Genomic DNA, 13,879 nt, shown 5'->3' on the forward strand with positions numbered 1-13,879 from the left:
AAGAGGTCAGCAATTTCATTAGTATTTCCAATGAACACAATTTTGATTTTGCTAATTTTCTCTATTGTTTATCTGTTTCTCATTCATTGATTTCTACTCTTATATGTATTACTAGTTCCTTTTATTTAGGTTTAGTGTGTTCTTCTTTTTCTAGTTTTTTAAGGTGGAAACTATTTTTGATTTTAAACTCTTGTTTCCTAGTATCCTTTACAATTAACAAAACTTTTCAGCACTACTTTAGTTGCATCCCATAAATTTTACTCTGTATTATGTTCATTATAGTTCAGTTTAAGCAATTTTCTAATATCCCTTATCTTTTCTTTTTTGGCCCATGGGTTATTTATTATTGTTTAATGTTCAAGTATTTCAAGCTTTTTTGCCACCCTATTGCTATTAATTTCTAATTTAATTCTATGTGGTCAAGAAGCTTTATGGCCCCCAAAATGGTCTATTTTTGTGAATATTCCAGGAGCCCTATTAAGAAAAAGTATACACTGCAAATGTTTAGTGTAATATTATACCAATGTCAAGTTTGTTAACAACACAGTGTTCAAATGTTCTATAATCTTTCTGATTTTTTTTGTCTATATTCTACCAAGAGTGGTGTGCTAAATCCCCAGCTGTGATTCTCAATTAGGTGTATTTCCTCCTTTAGTTCTGTTTTTGCTGCATATATTTTGAAGCTCTGTTGTTATACACATTGAAATTTATTTTATCTTCTTTATAAATTGATCTCTTTATGACCATTTAAAAAAAACTTGTAAAGAGACATTTATGAGACAATCAGATAGATATATGAAAGCTAATAGACTATTTTCATGGTTTAATGGGAGTATTGCTCATTATTTATGGGTTATATGTTACTATATTTAAAAGGTAAAATTCATCCTGCTTATACATAAGTTTCAATTACGTATATTATCTGAGATTTGCTTTAAAATAATCTAGTGGGGTAGGAATAGGGGGACGAAGGAGGAGTTAAAGCAGTAATAAAAGCATTCACATGATACTAATTGTTAAAATTATCTTTATACTTCCCACTATTTAAGTCTTTACCATTTTCTCTACCTTCCTCTTTTCCAGCTTTGGTCAGTTATATCTTTGTTTCTGTGTTAACATGGTTAATAACATTTGCTTTCTTATTTACATAGTAACCTTTTCTGTGTTTCTTAACTATGTTTTTCATGTGTTTTTTTTTAACTATGGCTATGTAATAATTTTCAATAAAGAGACTAAGAGTTGATTATAATATTTTCTCTGCTGCTTCAACATCACAACTGGTACCTCTTTCAAAAAAGAATCCCTTCTCACATTCAAACACTGGCTCAAAATCATGCAAAACTTGGTCCACTTCTCTTCTGCACCAGAATAAATAGCTGATTTCTCCCTTCTCAGGACCAGAAAACATGCTTTCCTCTCCATATCATTTATGCAGTTAATTAATTCATCATTTTACATACCAAATACAATTTACGCTTTTTTTCTTTAGACATTCTTCCACTTCTTTTTATTTTAAGGCATTCTGAATTCCTCTTTAATGAAAACTAAGTACTTTCTAGCCTAGTAAAAGTTACCTAGCTTACTTACCTAGTAAACTTACTTGTCTAGTAAACTTAATCTAACCTAGATAATTTGGGGATTCCTCTTCAATGCACTCCTGGGTAGGTCCATTGTTTCTGCACCTCATGTTTTCCTCTCCTGAAACCCTTGTTTGTTTTGCTAGAATATAGTTTCTTCAGCAATGGGTATGAAGGAAGTAAACTTTGAGCCATTAAAAATATGAGAATTATTGTGTTTTCACATTTGGATGATGGTTTGGCCGTATATTGAATCCTATCTTCAAAATCATTTTCCTTACAACTTTGACTATATTCCTCCATTGTCATTTATGATCCATACATCTCATTCCATCCCACCCAGTTTTGTTGATGATAAATCGGATTCCAATTAGCTTTTTTTGCAAACCTTCATCAGCAGCCTGTTTCTTTTTTTCAGAAACTAAAAATCTTACCTTTGTTACTCTGACATTTCATGAAAATGGGTTTGCATGGGTGTCTTTATTCAATTTGCTTGAAACTTGGTTTTCCAAGATTCTTTATATTCAAGAGCTTTTTTTGATATTCACTTAGTTCTGGTGCGTTTTCTATTATTTCTTTCTAATATTCTTCTCTTCCATTTTCTCAGCTCTTTCTACTAAAATACTTATTTTGGAACTGGACCTTTTGAACTGAAGTTTTGTCACTCTTAAGTTTTATCTCATTTTCCATCTCTGTGCTACTTTTTCTCTATGTTATGGGAGATTACTTCAGCTGTATATTCCAACTCAGTACTTCCATTCTAAACCCATGCTTAGAGCACTTGTTCTGTTTCAAAATTTCAGCAATCATATTTTTGGCTTCCAAGAACTCTTTTCTTATCTTGGGAGGGTAGAGGGTAATGATGGTAAGATTCAGTTCTTACATTTTTTAAATCTTCTGATTATGAATTAGAGTTTGGTTTGTTTACATTTTCTTCTGTTCCCTCAATTATTTCTGTTTCATTCAAAAAACAATGTCTATCTTGGTTTCTTTTGTGCTTAGGTTCTTGTGATTTTCTTCATAGCTGACCATTTAACAATATAGGACTCAGTTAGTTATTCTAGTTATTAAGGATGGGGTTTCCTGTACTGTTATAAAAGTATGATTGTTTCTGTGGTAGAATTCTCTCTGACTGAAAAAGCTGTGTAGTGTTTCAGGGCTTTGTAAGAGTGGGTTTGAAGGCTAGTCAGTTTCACTTTGAGGTAGGTAGGTTTGGAGAGCTTCCAAAATGCCAAAATGAGGAGAACTTTATTCGTATGAAGCAAAATCATCCCAGGAGCCCTAACTGACCTAATTCTCTGTATATGCTGGTGATAAATTTAGAACCCAATCAAATTCCACAACGCACATTAAATCCAATATTGGATGCATCCTCTTTCTGAGTTCCCTCTGTTCTGTTCCATCCATCCATCTTCCAAATATTTATTGAAATCCATTATTTTCTAATGATCACTCTTTCAATACATCCTTAATTTTGATACTCCTAATATTAATATAAAATATCCCACCTGATATATATGCTGCACTAGAAATAAGGGAGAAGAGGGTGTACAGGATAAAAACTGAAAATAAGGTTCTATAGGTAGTTGGGGTAATGAATAAATACTAAGTAATTTTGTCACAAGATGAGAATTTTTGATTCAAGAAAAAAAATTAACAGAACGACTAACAGACAATTTAGATACAGCTGAATGGGATTAGCTAGTTAGAAAATATTTATAAATTTTATTTTACCCAAAACTAGAACTAGAAAATGGAAGGAAGGATAAAAGAAGGAAGTAGGCATGGGAGAAGGAACTAATTTAAGGTTAACAACATACCTCCTGAGTGGTGTGAAGCATTAGTAACTCCACTAGTAACACTACACTGGTCTTTAATTCCTGAAGGTGAAGCACTGTCACTTTCTTCGTACCATAAATTGCCATACAACGTTTTAAAAATAGTTGTTAGATCTTCTTGACTAAGAATGAACTGTTAAAAAAATAGTTTGCTTATTTTAACATTACTACTTCATGTAGTTAAAAATTCTCATTAAGAAAAATAATCCCATTTCAATCCTCTACAAAAACAATTTACTGATCAAATATTTCTACTAAATATTCAGTTCTCTAAATGTCCATGTACCTTGAAAACACAGAAGTAAATTAGATACCAATACCAAAAAAGCTATATGTGATAAACTTTTTGTTCTGAATGCACCAATAACCTAGTAATTTTATTTCAATTTTTTGCAGTATGAAATTAGTTTTTATTTTTACTTCAATTAACATTTTTCCAAAACCAAAACTAAAGATAAACACTTGGAAATAAGAATGGAAGATTATTTTTTCCTTCCCTGGGGAACCCAGTAAGGCAGATGGTTTAATGTGGCTTATTTCTCTTCATAGGCCTAGTTTAGGAAAAAAAACCTCTCCCCAACTTTTCCTCAATTGCCAATTGAACCTACCAGGGCTATGGCTGGCAGGGAAAACAAAATAAAACAACCCCAATTCCCCAGACCAACACAAATAGAAGATTATAAAAGTTGGGAAAAACTGTTTAACATGTGACCAAATGTTCATATAAAATCCTTTCTAAGGAGATCTAGTTACAGATACACTACACCCATTTTCCAGACACAGTATATGTTGCTGTCACATCAGCAAAGCATGTGATATAGTTTTGACTTCCATCCAGTCAAGAGGGAAAAATACAAACTGCGGGTAGTTTTGTTTGGAGCAATTATCAACCAACAGAAAGGTAAGTTATGCCTAAGGTACTGACCTATTTGCCATTTTCATCTTCCAACTCCCCATTTTTCTAGGGCCCTCACTAGGTTATTTCATATATCTCATATGTTGATGACTTCCAAATTGTCATTTCTAGTCTAGACCTTTCCATTAAGTTCTGTATTAATATAATCAACTGGCTACTTACCATGTCTAATATTTGTTTCCTTCATAGAATTTACCACATTTTGTAAGTATTTTAATTATGAGCCTGTGTACTTTTTACTGCCAAATCATCATGCCTCTGAACATTAATGCACCAACTCCTGCATTTTAGACTAGTAAGTTCCATGAAGCCAGAGACAAGGTCATAGCTTCTTTGCCACTGTATCTCCAAATTTATCACAAGGCCTAACACACACTAGGCACTCAATTATTTATTGAGTGAGTGAAGAAATGAAGACTATTCAATGAAGTTTAGGTTAATATCACTATTCAGTTCTGACAATGACATTAATATATAACTTCTGTACCCAAATGCCTTATGTTCTCAAGCAATATTTTTTAAGTAACAAAACAAATCAATAAGGAACCAAAAGTTACCTCCATGGGCTTTAGCTGAGCATTTACATTAAAACAAGGAACTTCTTGGTACCACTCCCAGGATAGATTTCGCTCAACAATCACCTCAAGATTTAATGGCAGTAGTAGATCCAGTACTTCTTGGTATGTACCATTAATAAACTGAGTCCTGTAGGTAGAAATAAAATTGTTTTGAATTATTTCATATAAACTCAAATAATGGAAAAAAATTTTATACACAAATAGTAGAAATCAAAATTTTTTTGCATGAAAAGTTAAATCTATCAGGCTTTTCACATCAAACTGAGATGTTCCATCCCACTAGAAATGTAGATGACTTTCTCTGAGATGAAGTGTTCCATATTAGAAAGGTACTACCAATATACACTGCAATAAGAAGAGCTAAAATGTATTATAAAACTAAAATAATTAAAATAATGAAGCAGAATAGAAAGCCCAGCAGCTAACCGTGCATGCACGTCTTTGTATCCTCAATATTTATTATATACGACACAGCTACTGGACTTCTGGTTGCTTTTCTGCATGTTGCACAGAAATTGACATCTTTGTAATGTTAGATAAGGGAAAAATTTCTCCCTACATTTAGTCAATGTTTCTTTCTCGCCCTTGTATAAGTTTTACAAATTTCCTTTAAAAAGTATTATAAATATGTTTTAAATGTTTATATTGTCATTAACAGTTTTGCCAACAAAATGATTTCAATACAGGCAGTCACAGATATGAAATATTTGTTTGTGTTTATGTGCTTTCTATGAAGGTGTAACTAAAATGAATTTTCAAATACCAATTATTTTTAAAGTATTTTATGGAAAATTGGTTATATTCTGTAACAGTAATTCTATTTCTAGGAATTCCTCCAAAGGAAATGAGTTATACTAAAGAAATGAGTAGAAAATCATGTAAGTATTGATGAACAAAGATATGAATCATTACTACAGTGTTGATATATAATGGCAAAAAAAAATCAACTAAAGTTTCTAACAACAAGCAAATGGATTTTTAAAACCTATAGAATAAAATGAAGTATTTGGAAAAACTATGCATTCAAAATAACATGGAAAAATACTTAAAGTATATTGTTAAGGGAAAAAAGGAATTTACAACCCAAAAATACAAAATAATTCTTATTTTACTGAATTTAAATATATGTGCAGATACAATGACCTAGAAGAAACATACCAAATTATTAATAGTAGTTTTCTTTGGGTGGTTATATTGTCAACAATCTTTTATGTTCATCCTAATACTATTTGATGTATTTCTTCAATAAAATATAAATTCTTTTTTGGACATAAAAATAACAATATTTTTAGTGCTCTAGAGGTATTTAGTGCACTCTTAAAAGCAACCTCTTGGTGGTATAGACACACACCTAATGTACACCTACTGTTTTCTTGAAATTAAAATGTGATTAAATATAGATACGTAAATATTATATTTTTCATAAATTCAGACTTTTATACAGTTTAAACTCCAAGTTAATGAACCACCTAAAGCTTAAAATCATTACTCTACATGTACAGTCTATTACTAAAATAGAAGTATCTTACCTCAATATTTATTTCCCTGTAATTTCTGAAACCCCTGGAGTTGAACAAATCATTCTACATTTTCCATATCCTCCTAAATGTATCAGTCATTTCTTATCTTAATTGAAACCTAACTTTCCATGGATTTCTATTAAATAGAAGCTGATTTTTCTTCCAACACTCTACCTATCTCAAGGTTAAAAAGACAGAAATCATTTTTCTTAATTTGCAATGATGCTCCTTAACTCACTTTTATTCCTTTATGAAGAATACCATCCAGTTTTACCACCACCTACTCTTGCTATAATCTATCAACAACTAGTCAGTGCTTGTTTTTGAAGAAAATGAAATTGTTGAATCTCTAGTTTATAAATCACTCTGTACATTCTTTAACTATCAGTACCCTCTTGTCTTTAATTTCTTTGTCTTCCATAATCTATCAACATGACTCTCAGTACTTAAAATTCTGTCCCACATTCTTCAGGCACACCTGTTGGTTAAAAATTCAGTCTTGCCTGAATCCAACACCAAATATCAAGTATGGCATGAAAAAAACATATAATATTAATTCACGGTTAACAATAACAAGGGGACCCTCAACGTTGCCTCATCACATTGTCCTGGCTTCCCTCCCATCTCTCTGCCTGCTCCTTCTTAGTCTCTTTTGAGGGTTCTTCTGACAATTCCTTAAATATTGGCATTCCTCAGAATTCTGACCTGTATGTCCCACTCTACAAACTTCCTCTGTGATCTCACTTGCTCCAAAGGCTTCAATAACTAGATAATATTACTAAGTACTCCCAAATCTAGAAATCCAAACACTCTCCTAATATCCAGACACATATGTCCAACAGCATTCCAGATCTTTTTCTAGATATCTTCATATGAAAGTTGCAAAACCACTTCCATGTTATTCTGCCCATTAGAGAACTCATTAATATATCCACTGTACTGTTTTTTCTACATTGCTCTGTCTTATCTCAGTGAGCTGATTACCAACCACTAAATTTTACAAGCCCGAAAACACTGAATTTTACAAGTCTACAATTTTCACTTCTTTGCTTTAACCATGACATCCATTCAATAATCAGTTACTATTATTTCTACTTTTAAAATTGCTCATAACTGGTTAGTTCTCTACTACCTCATTTTTCTACCCTAGACTGCATCATACATAATTATGTGAAATACTCAATAGTTGTCAAACTATTCTTCCAATCTCCAGTTTTACCTCCTTTTTTGACCTATTGTCTACAACCCTCCCACTGTTTTTATGCATCAGCTCATCAAATTCACTAAATAGCACCTAGCTCAATAACCCAATGAAGTAGGTACTACTTATTAACCCCCAGTAGAGATTGCTCACTTTTATACTTAGTGTTTCTTGCACAGTTCCTGGAATACATCAGATGCTTAAGACATATTCAAAAATTGATGAAATTTCTCCCTCCATCCAAGATGGAGTAACATGAACCAGATTCACCCTCCTGCCTGCAACAACCCTCTGCACAATGACAACAACAATAAAACAATCCACACAAAATATATTAAAAAATGTTTTTGAGGACACAGAACATCAGGCTATGGACAATGATTCCTGAGAGATGGGAAAAAAAATAAGGTGGGCCCAACAATGTTTTAAGATAATTCACAGGCCATGGCATAGGGAGGGGTGAGCCAAGAAAAGACGAGCAAAACCATGAGCTGAGAAGACAAGAGCTGATAGTCCAGGGAGACTGAGGCAGCTAGAGTTCATACAGTAAAATGTCAGAGAGAAGAGAGCTACAGAGAGAAACCTCACAATCTTATCACTGAATGCCTGTATTAGAAAAAAAAGAAATGTTCAAATCAATAACTTTAGTTATCACCTAAAGAAACTTAGACAAAGAGCAAAATTAAACCCAAAGTGAGCAAAAAGAAAAAAATAACCAAAGCAGAAATCAATGGAAGAAAAACAAAAACAAGAAAGAAAACTGGTTCCTTAAGATCAATAAAACTGATAAACTCTTTAGCTAGCTGATTCGTAAAAAGTCATAAATTATAAATATCAAGAATGAAGGAGGTAACATCACTGCAGATATTAATAAGAAGGGAATATTATAAACAATTTTATGCCATAAAATACTATGACTTAGATAAAATGGAAAAATTTCTTTGAAAAGTTAACAAAGACCACTCAAAAAAGAAAATAATTTGAATAGTTCTAAGTTTACTGAAGAAATAGAAATTGTAGTTAAAAATTTCCTACAGCAAATTCCAGGCCTGGATGTCTTTACTGGTGAATCCTGTTCTATCAAATATTTAAGGAAGAAATAATACAACTGTACACAAACTGTCACAAGTGTATACATATCAAACATTATCAAATTGTATAAAGATAAACAATTTATTACATGCTAATTATCTCTCAATAAAACTGCTTTAAAAATATTTAATTGATGGAAGGGAGGGAGAGAGACAGACCAACTAGGGACCAAAGAGAAGAAGAAATAGCAAAACAAAAAAAAAATACAAAATGAGATGAAAAAAAAAGTCAGGAAGAAAGAAGAGGGCAAGTGAAAAATACAAATAGAGATGGATCCAAGCTGGAAAGGGATAGGGCGCTGAATCCAGAGATGATTAAAAATGGCACAGAAACAACAGTAAAAAGTTCTGGAACTATCTGGATATTCATTTATTCCCCTAATTACTAATTCTACTTCCCAATGATTACATAAGGTTAATACTCTACTCTGTGTGTGTGTGTGTGTGTGTGTGTGTGTGTGTGTGTGTGTGTGTGTGTATGCTTTAATTAGACTATCAGATCTACAGCATAAGGCTGATAGAGGAGTTAGGGTAATACTGTATTTGCAAAGTGAATAAACATATTAAAAATTCTCTCATTTCCATAACCTTGTAATTTATAAAGAAGCACAAATACACATCCTCAGACAATAAATTTTACAACATTCCTAATGACGAGTCATTTTCAAATACTTTTTAGGTTTTTAAAGACTAGAAGACTATAACTGATCTTGCCAAAAAATACTTGGGGAAGACAGAATCATAAAATTAAGTATAGTTATTATAAAATTTCACTGTAAACATTAAGACTCAGAATAACAAAGCCTTTAATACAAAGTTAGAAAAGGACTGCATTTACACATATGTACCTGTGAAAAGCTTACCTGTATAGTCTCATTTCACTCAGCTTTATCGTTATCAAATCAATAATGGGAGGGGGATTGCTCTGGCTCTCTGTTATCATATGGAATGTATTTGTCATTGTGATTAGACCAAAATCAGCAACAAAAACATTTTCAGACACTGGAGACTGTGGGATGACGACAACTGGGGCTTTGATGTTAACATCCAATGCCATTCTAGAACTCCTTTGTGCCAATTCTTTTACACCAGTAGCAGCCATTCCTGCTGCTTGAACGGTTGCCTCTGCCAAGGCTTGTTTAGCTGCTTGAAAATTATCTATAAAAGCCTATAAAGATAACAGAATGATATTCTTAAGGTTACCATTAAGGAATAAAATTATTAAATGTATTTTGGTATTTATGATTTTACCTCCATAATAATAAGTTTTTTCTTGGTACAACCAAGCATTATTTATTATTCAGTCTGGTGGTCTATATTAAATCTTAATTTTCATCAATAAAAATTGAGAAACACAAAGATACAGGAACACAATAAAATAAAAATCTAGTCCCTAGAACAAAACAACATGTGAATATTCCAATAGTTAACTGATAACTATTTCCCATATCATCTCATTTTTCCCTAATGGCTAAACAGTCACATTTTTATGTCCCTACAACCTCAGTGGACTGAGAGCTTATTTATGTTTGTAAGATAAAAACATAAAATATATTTGTCAAGAACTCTAAACTTTCCAACTTCAAAATTCTGGAAAAAATAGTTCAGTGACATAAAATATACCTAGAAATATACTTAATTTTCATATCTAGGGTAAAAAGCTTTTTAGTAATTTTTCAATATAAGGTTACAGAACAGGGCTTAGAGACAATGCTTTTGAATTATAAAAACAAAAAGATTAGAAAAAATAAACTAGACAAGGAATATTTGTTTATTCCTATTTTTTATGTACAAATAATTTGTTTATGGCTACAGGAAAACTTGCATGGTAACCTCAATTAAAAATATCACAAAAATAGCAACAAATTTTATTTAGAATCAACTGATCATTTAGTTTATTCACCAAAATTTAGAGCATTTTAAAAGAATTAATAGTGAAGTCACAGAGACAGGTATGACACAGGAAAAAAAACTATGAAAGCAGGAACAGAACTTAAACACCTTGGGCAGTGTCATGTAGGGGTTAAATCTAAGCCCTTTAAAAAGCCCCAGATAGTCACAGAATTATAATGCAATAGAAAATAAAATTTTCTTAATGATTACCTAAGACCAAAATAACTTCAATTATATAAACAGTATATTAGAGTTGGAAGGCAGGTAAAACAGACTTAAACCATGATGTATAAGTATAAAATAATTCAATTAATATTTAAAACATATTACATATGAAATATAATGTACACATTTAATATGTTAACATATATATCAATTAACTAGAATTTTCCCATATGAAAATGATGCCATATAAATAATGTACTATACATTTCAGTCATGAAAAATAATACCCAGAAAATTATGAAAAATCAGGAAAAAACAAGCAAGGAGTTACTCTTCTTCATCTAAGTTTGACACAAATTCCAACTAGTAGGAAATAATTGGTTAACATACTTACCATTATAGAATATAGAAATTTTGTGACAAAAACTACTTCGATGCAACCAACAGTTAAATTAACTTGAATGTCAACCACATCCATATCTGTGTATGCAGAACCAGCAGTTGCATCCACATAAGATACAATTTTGAAGCTGAAAACTTCTTTCCCAGTGATATAAACAGCCTTAATGTGAGAAAATTCAACTGTCAAGTTCCAAATTTGAAATGGTATGTCTTCAGTACAAAAATAAAGCAAAAAATAATAATATACACACATATTTGGAAAAATCTTCCAAGTATTCAAGGCAAGTATAAACAGGGTAACAATTCTAACTCCTTTATTAGAACCTACACTGCAAGGTTTTTCAAATGGTGGTGGTAGCTCCATTTGTAGGCCATGAAATCAATCTAACGGGTTTGGCCCCAATTTTTTTGTAATTGGCGCAAACATAAGTAAAATCATCAGAATTGTGAAAATTAATAAAAAGAACCCTCACTGACAGAAGCACTGGGAAGCCTTAAGGGAAGCTTTCCTTCCTACCACTTTTCCTGAATCACAGGCCCTGACAGAAGAGATGGTCTTCATACTATTTTAGATACTTTACAGACCAGCAGTAAGGAAGGTTTCCATCTTCCTCCCGACTGCAAAAGCCCAGCCAATGAGAGACTGTCACAATTCAGCCAATGAGAAGCCATGACACGTGGGACTCCAAGTTTTATGCCAATGGGCTTTTGGCTTAGAGTGGTTCTCGCAACTTGGCCCCTTTCCCTATAAAACAGAGGTGCTCTCCTTTGTTCTTTGGACTTGCCTATGCTTTTGCTATAGCCTGAATGTCCCAGGTTGCAATTCTCTGCTGTTCCCAAGTAAGCCCATTTTTTGCTGGTAAAATAACTATTTTATTAAGATTAAGAGAACATACATTTTCATTTACTGTTTATACTTCTGTACTTGCAGTTGCCATATAAATGTATTTTTTGGTCACTGTCAAAAGTCTGAAAAAGACTGTACGTCCAAAACTTAGTGAAATCTACTTCTCTTGTTTTGAGGTATGTGACTAGATTTTCCAGGTTCCTCAAAGGATTCTCTCATCACTATTCTCCTGTTCCTTATTAGTTTGTGAAGAGTCATCTCAACTGCCAAACAAGAATTACCTACTATTTAAAAACTAAGGTTCTGCAATACCGGGTAAAAATGAGAGAGACAAAAGCAGGTGTGAAACATCAAAAATATTTTGGAAGATAGAGCACTAAATAACTTAGTTTACAACTTTATTGACCCTCCTGAATCCTAGACGCAAAGGAGAGGGCTGAAGAGCCATTGGCAAGCAAACTCCAACATGGAACAAAAAAACCCCTCAGGAACCAAAGACAGGAAGGATCTCTGAAAGCTAAGTTACAAGATGAAAAGAATAGGAGTTCTGGTTCTGCCTAGGATATACAATGCTGGAGAGGGGCTCACTCCAAACTTTAACAATAAAAACCAGATAAACTATAAAATCATAACTTTTCTTAAAACCATTAGAAATTGAGGTCACAAGCCAACCAAACAGCCAAAAATAGAAGGGAAAAAAGATACCTTCAAAAAAGACAGACCAGAAGCATGAGCTCACCATGGTAAAGGGCAGGAAAAAAAGATGCCAGTCAGGTAAGAAGAATTCAGCTAAAATGGTAAAGACTGACTATGGACTAATGTGAGATACAGAATCCATAGGAACCACAGACACAAGAGGAGTTCATGCTCTGTTGCAAGTACTTCACTGGGAGCTCTCTGGCAGTTGGGAGCTCATATGAGAAAGAGTGGAAGACCAGAAAAATCTTTCCTTGGTACAATGAGGAGAAGCCTACCCCTGCAGAAAAGGCTCAAGGTCCACCAGGATTATTCTCTTCTCAGAACAAAAGCTTTAAGAAACTCAGAGAAAGGCAGTACTTTTTCCCTCAGGACACAGGTTAAAATACTATAACTCAGGGGCAAAAATAAAACTCCTTTTACACCTCTGGGAAGAAACCTTACTGGGACCAGTCCATTATAGGCACTGTCTGCTGGGGCAGGGAAAAATGCTCTCTCCCTCCCACACAGGAGCTACCAAAGACATCAATCAGACACCACTGGAAAGAGAGATGGGATCATCAAGAATGCCTCATTTATGAGATTTTGAGAAACAGACCTCATTAGCACTGAAGCTGGGCGAAGACAACTGGCAAGCCTACCTAGAACACCTCCTCTATTTCCGCCATCAAGCTGGCAAACACTGAGAAAAAGCAGCAGTGGACTCTAACATCAAAGAGAGAGCCAGTAGTGTGGAAGGAGAACTTTCTGAGATACAGGCATAGAGGGAAGATCAGAAGCTGAACAAGGGAAGATCAGAAGCTAGACAGATAGCTGACTTCTAGCAATACTACCCCCTGCCTGAGCGAATGTATAACTAATGGAATCTGAAGCCATGGTGTGTTGTAGGCAGTAATATGGAGGAAAAAATAATCAAACCCAGATCAGCTCTTCACTAAAGTGACTCAACTCCCATGCTAATAGTCTAGCAAAAAAGGGAGCATACCCGTATCCTACAGTATGGGAGAATATATTCATAAATGACAGATCTGATAAAGGGTTGGCACCCAAAATACATAAAGAGCTCACGCAACTCAACAAACAAAAAGCAAATAATCCAATTAAAAAATGGGCAGAGGGGCTGAACAGACAGTTCTCCAAAGAAGAAATTCAGAT

General features: G+C 33.3%; 1 protein-coding gene across 5 annotated transcripts in view; it reads right to left on the reverse strand.

Annotated features, from left to right (window-relative positions):
* Positions 1–13,879, reverse strand: part of VPS13A (vacuolar protein sorting 13 homolog A) — a 236,372-nt gene that overhangs the window by 108,971 nt on the left and 113,522 nt on the right. For all 5 annotated transcript variants that reach the window (XM_036893494.2, XM_057498558.1, XM_036893497.2 and 2 more), the window contains 4 exons: positions 11,174–11,341; positions 9,585–9,889; positions 4,889–5,036; positions 3,398–3,548 (listed from right to left, as the gene is read on the reverse strand). In XM_036893494.2, coding sequence (XP_036749389.2) covers positions 3,398–3,548; positions 4,889–5,036; positions 9,585–9,889; positions 11,174–11,341 — 772 coding nt within the window. The remainder of the gene's footprint in view (positions 1–3,397; positions 3,549–4,888; positions 5,037–9,584; positions 9,890–11,173; positions 11,342–13,879) is intronic.

This window comes from Manis pentadactyla, chromosome 3 (genome assembly GCF_030020395.1).
Source record: "Manis pentadactyla isolate mManPen7 chromosome 3, mManPen7.hap1, whole genome shotgun sequence".
In the NCBI taxonomy this organism is placed as follows: domain Eukaryota; kingdom Metazoa; phylum Chordata; class Mammalia; order Pholidota; family Manidae; genus Manis; species Manis pentadactyla.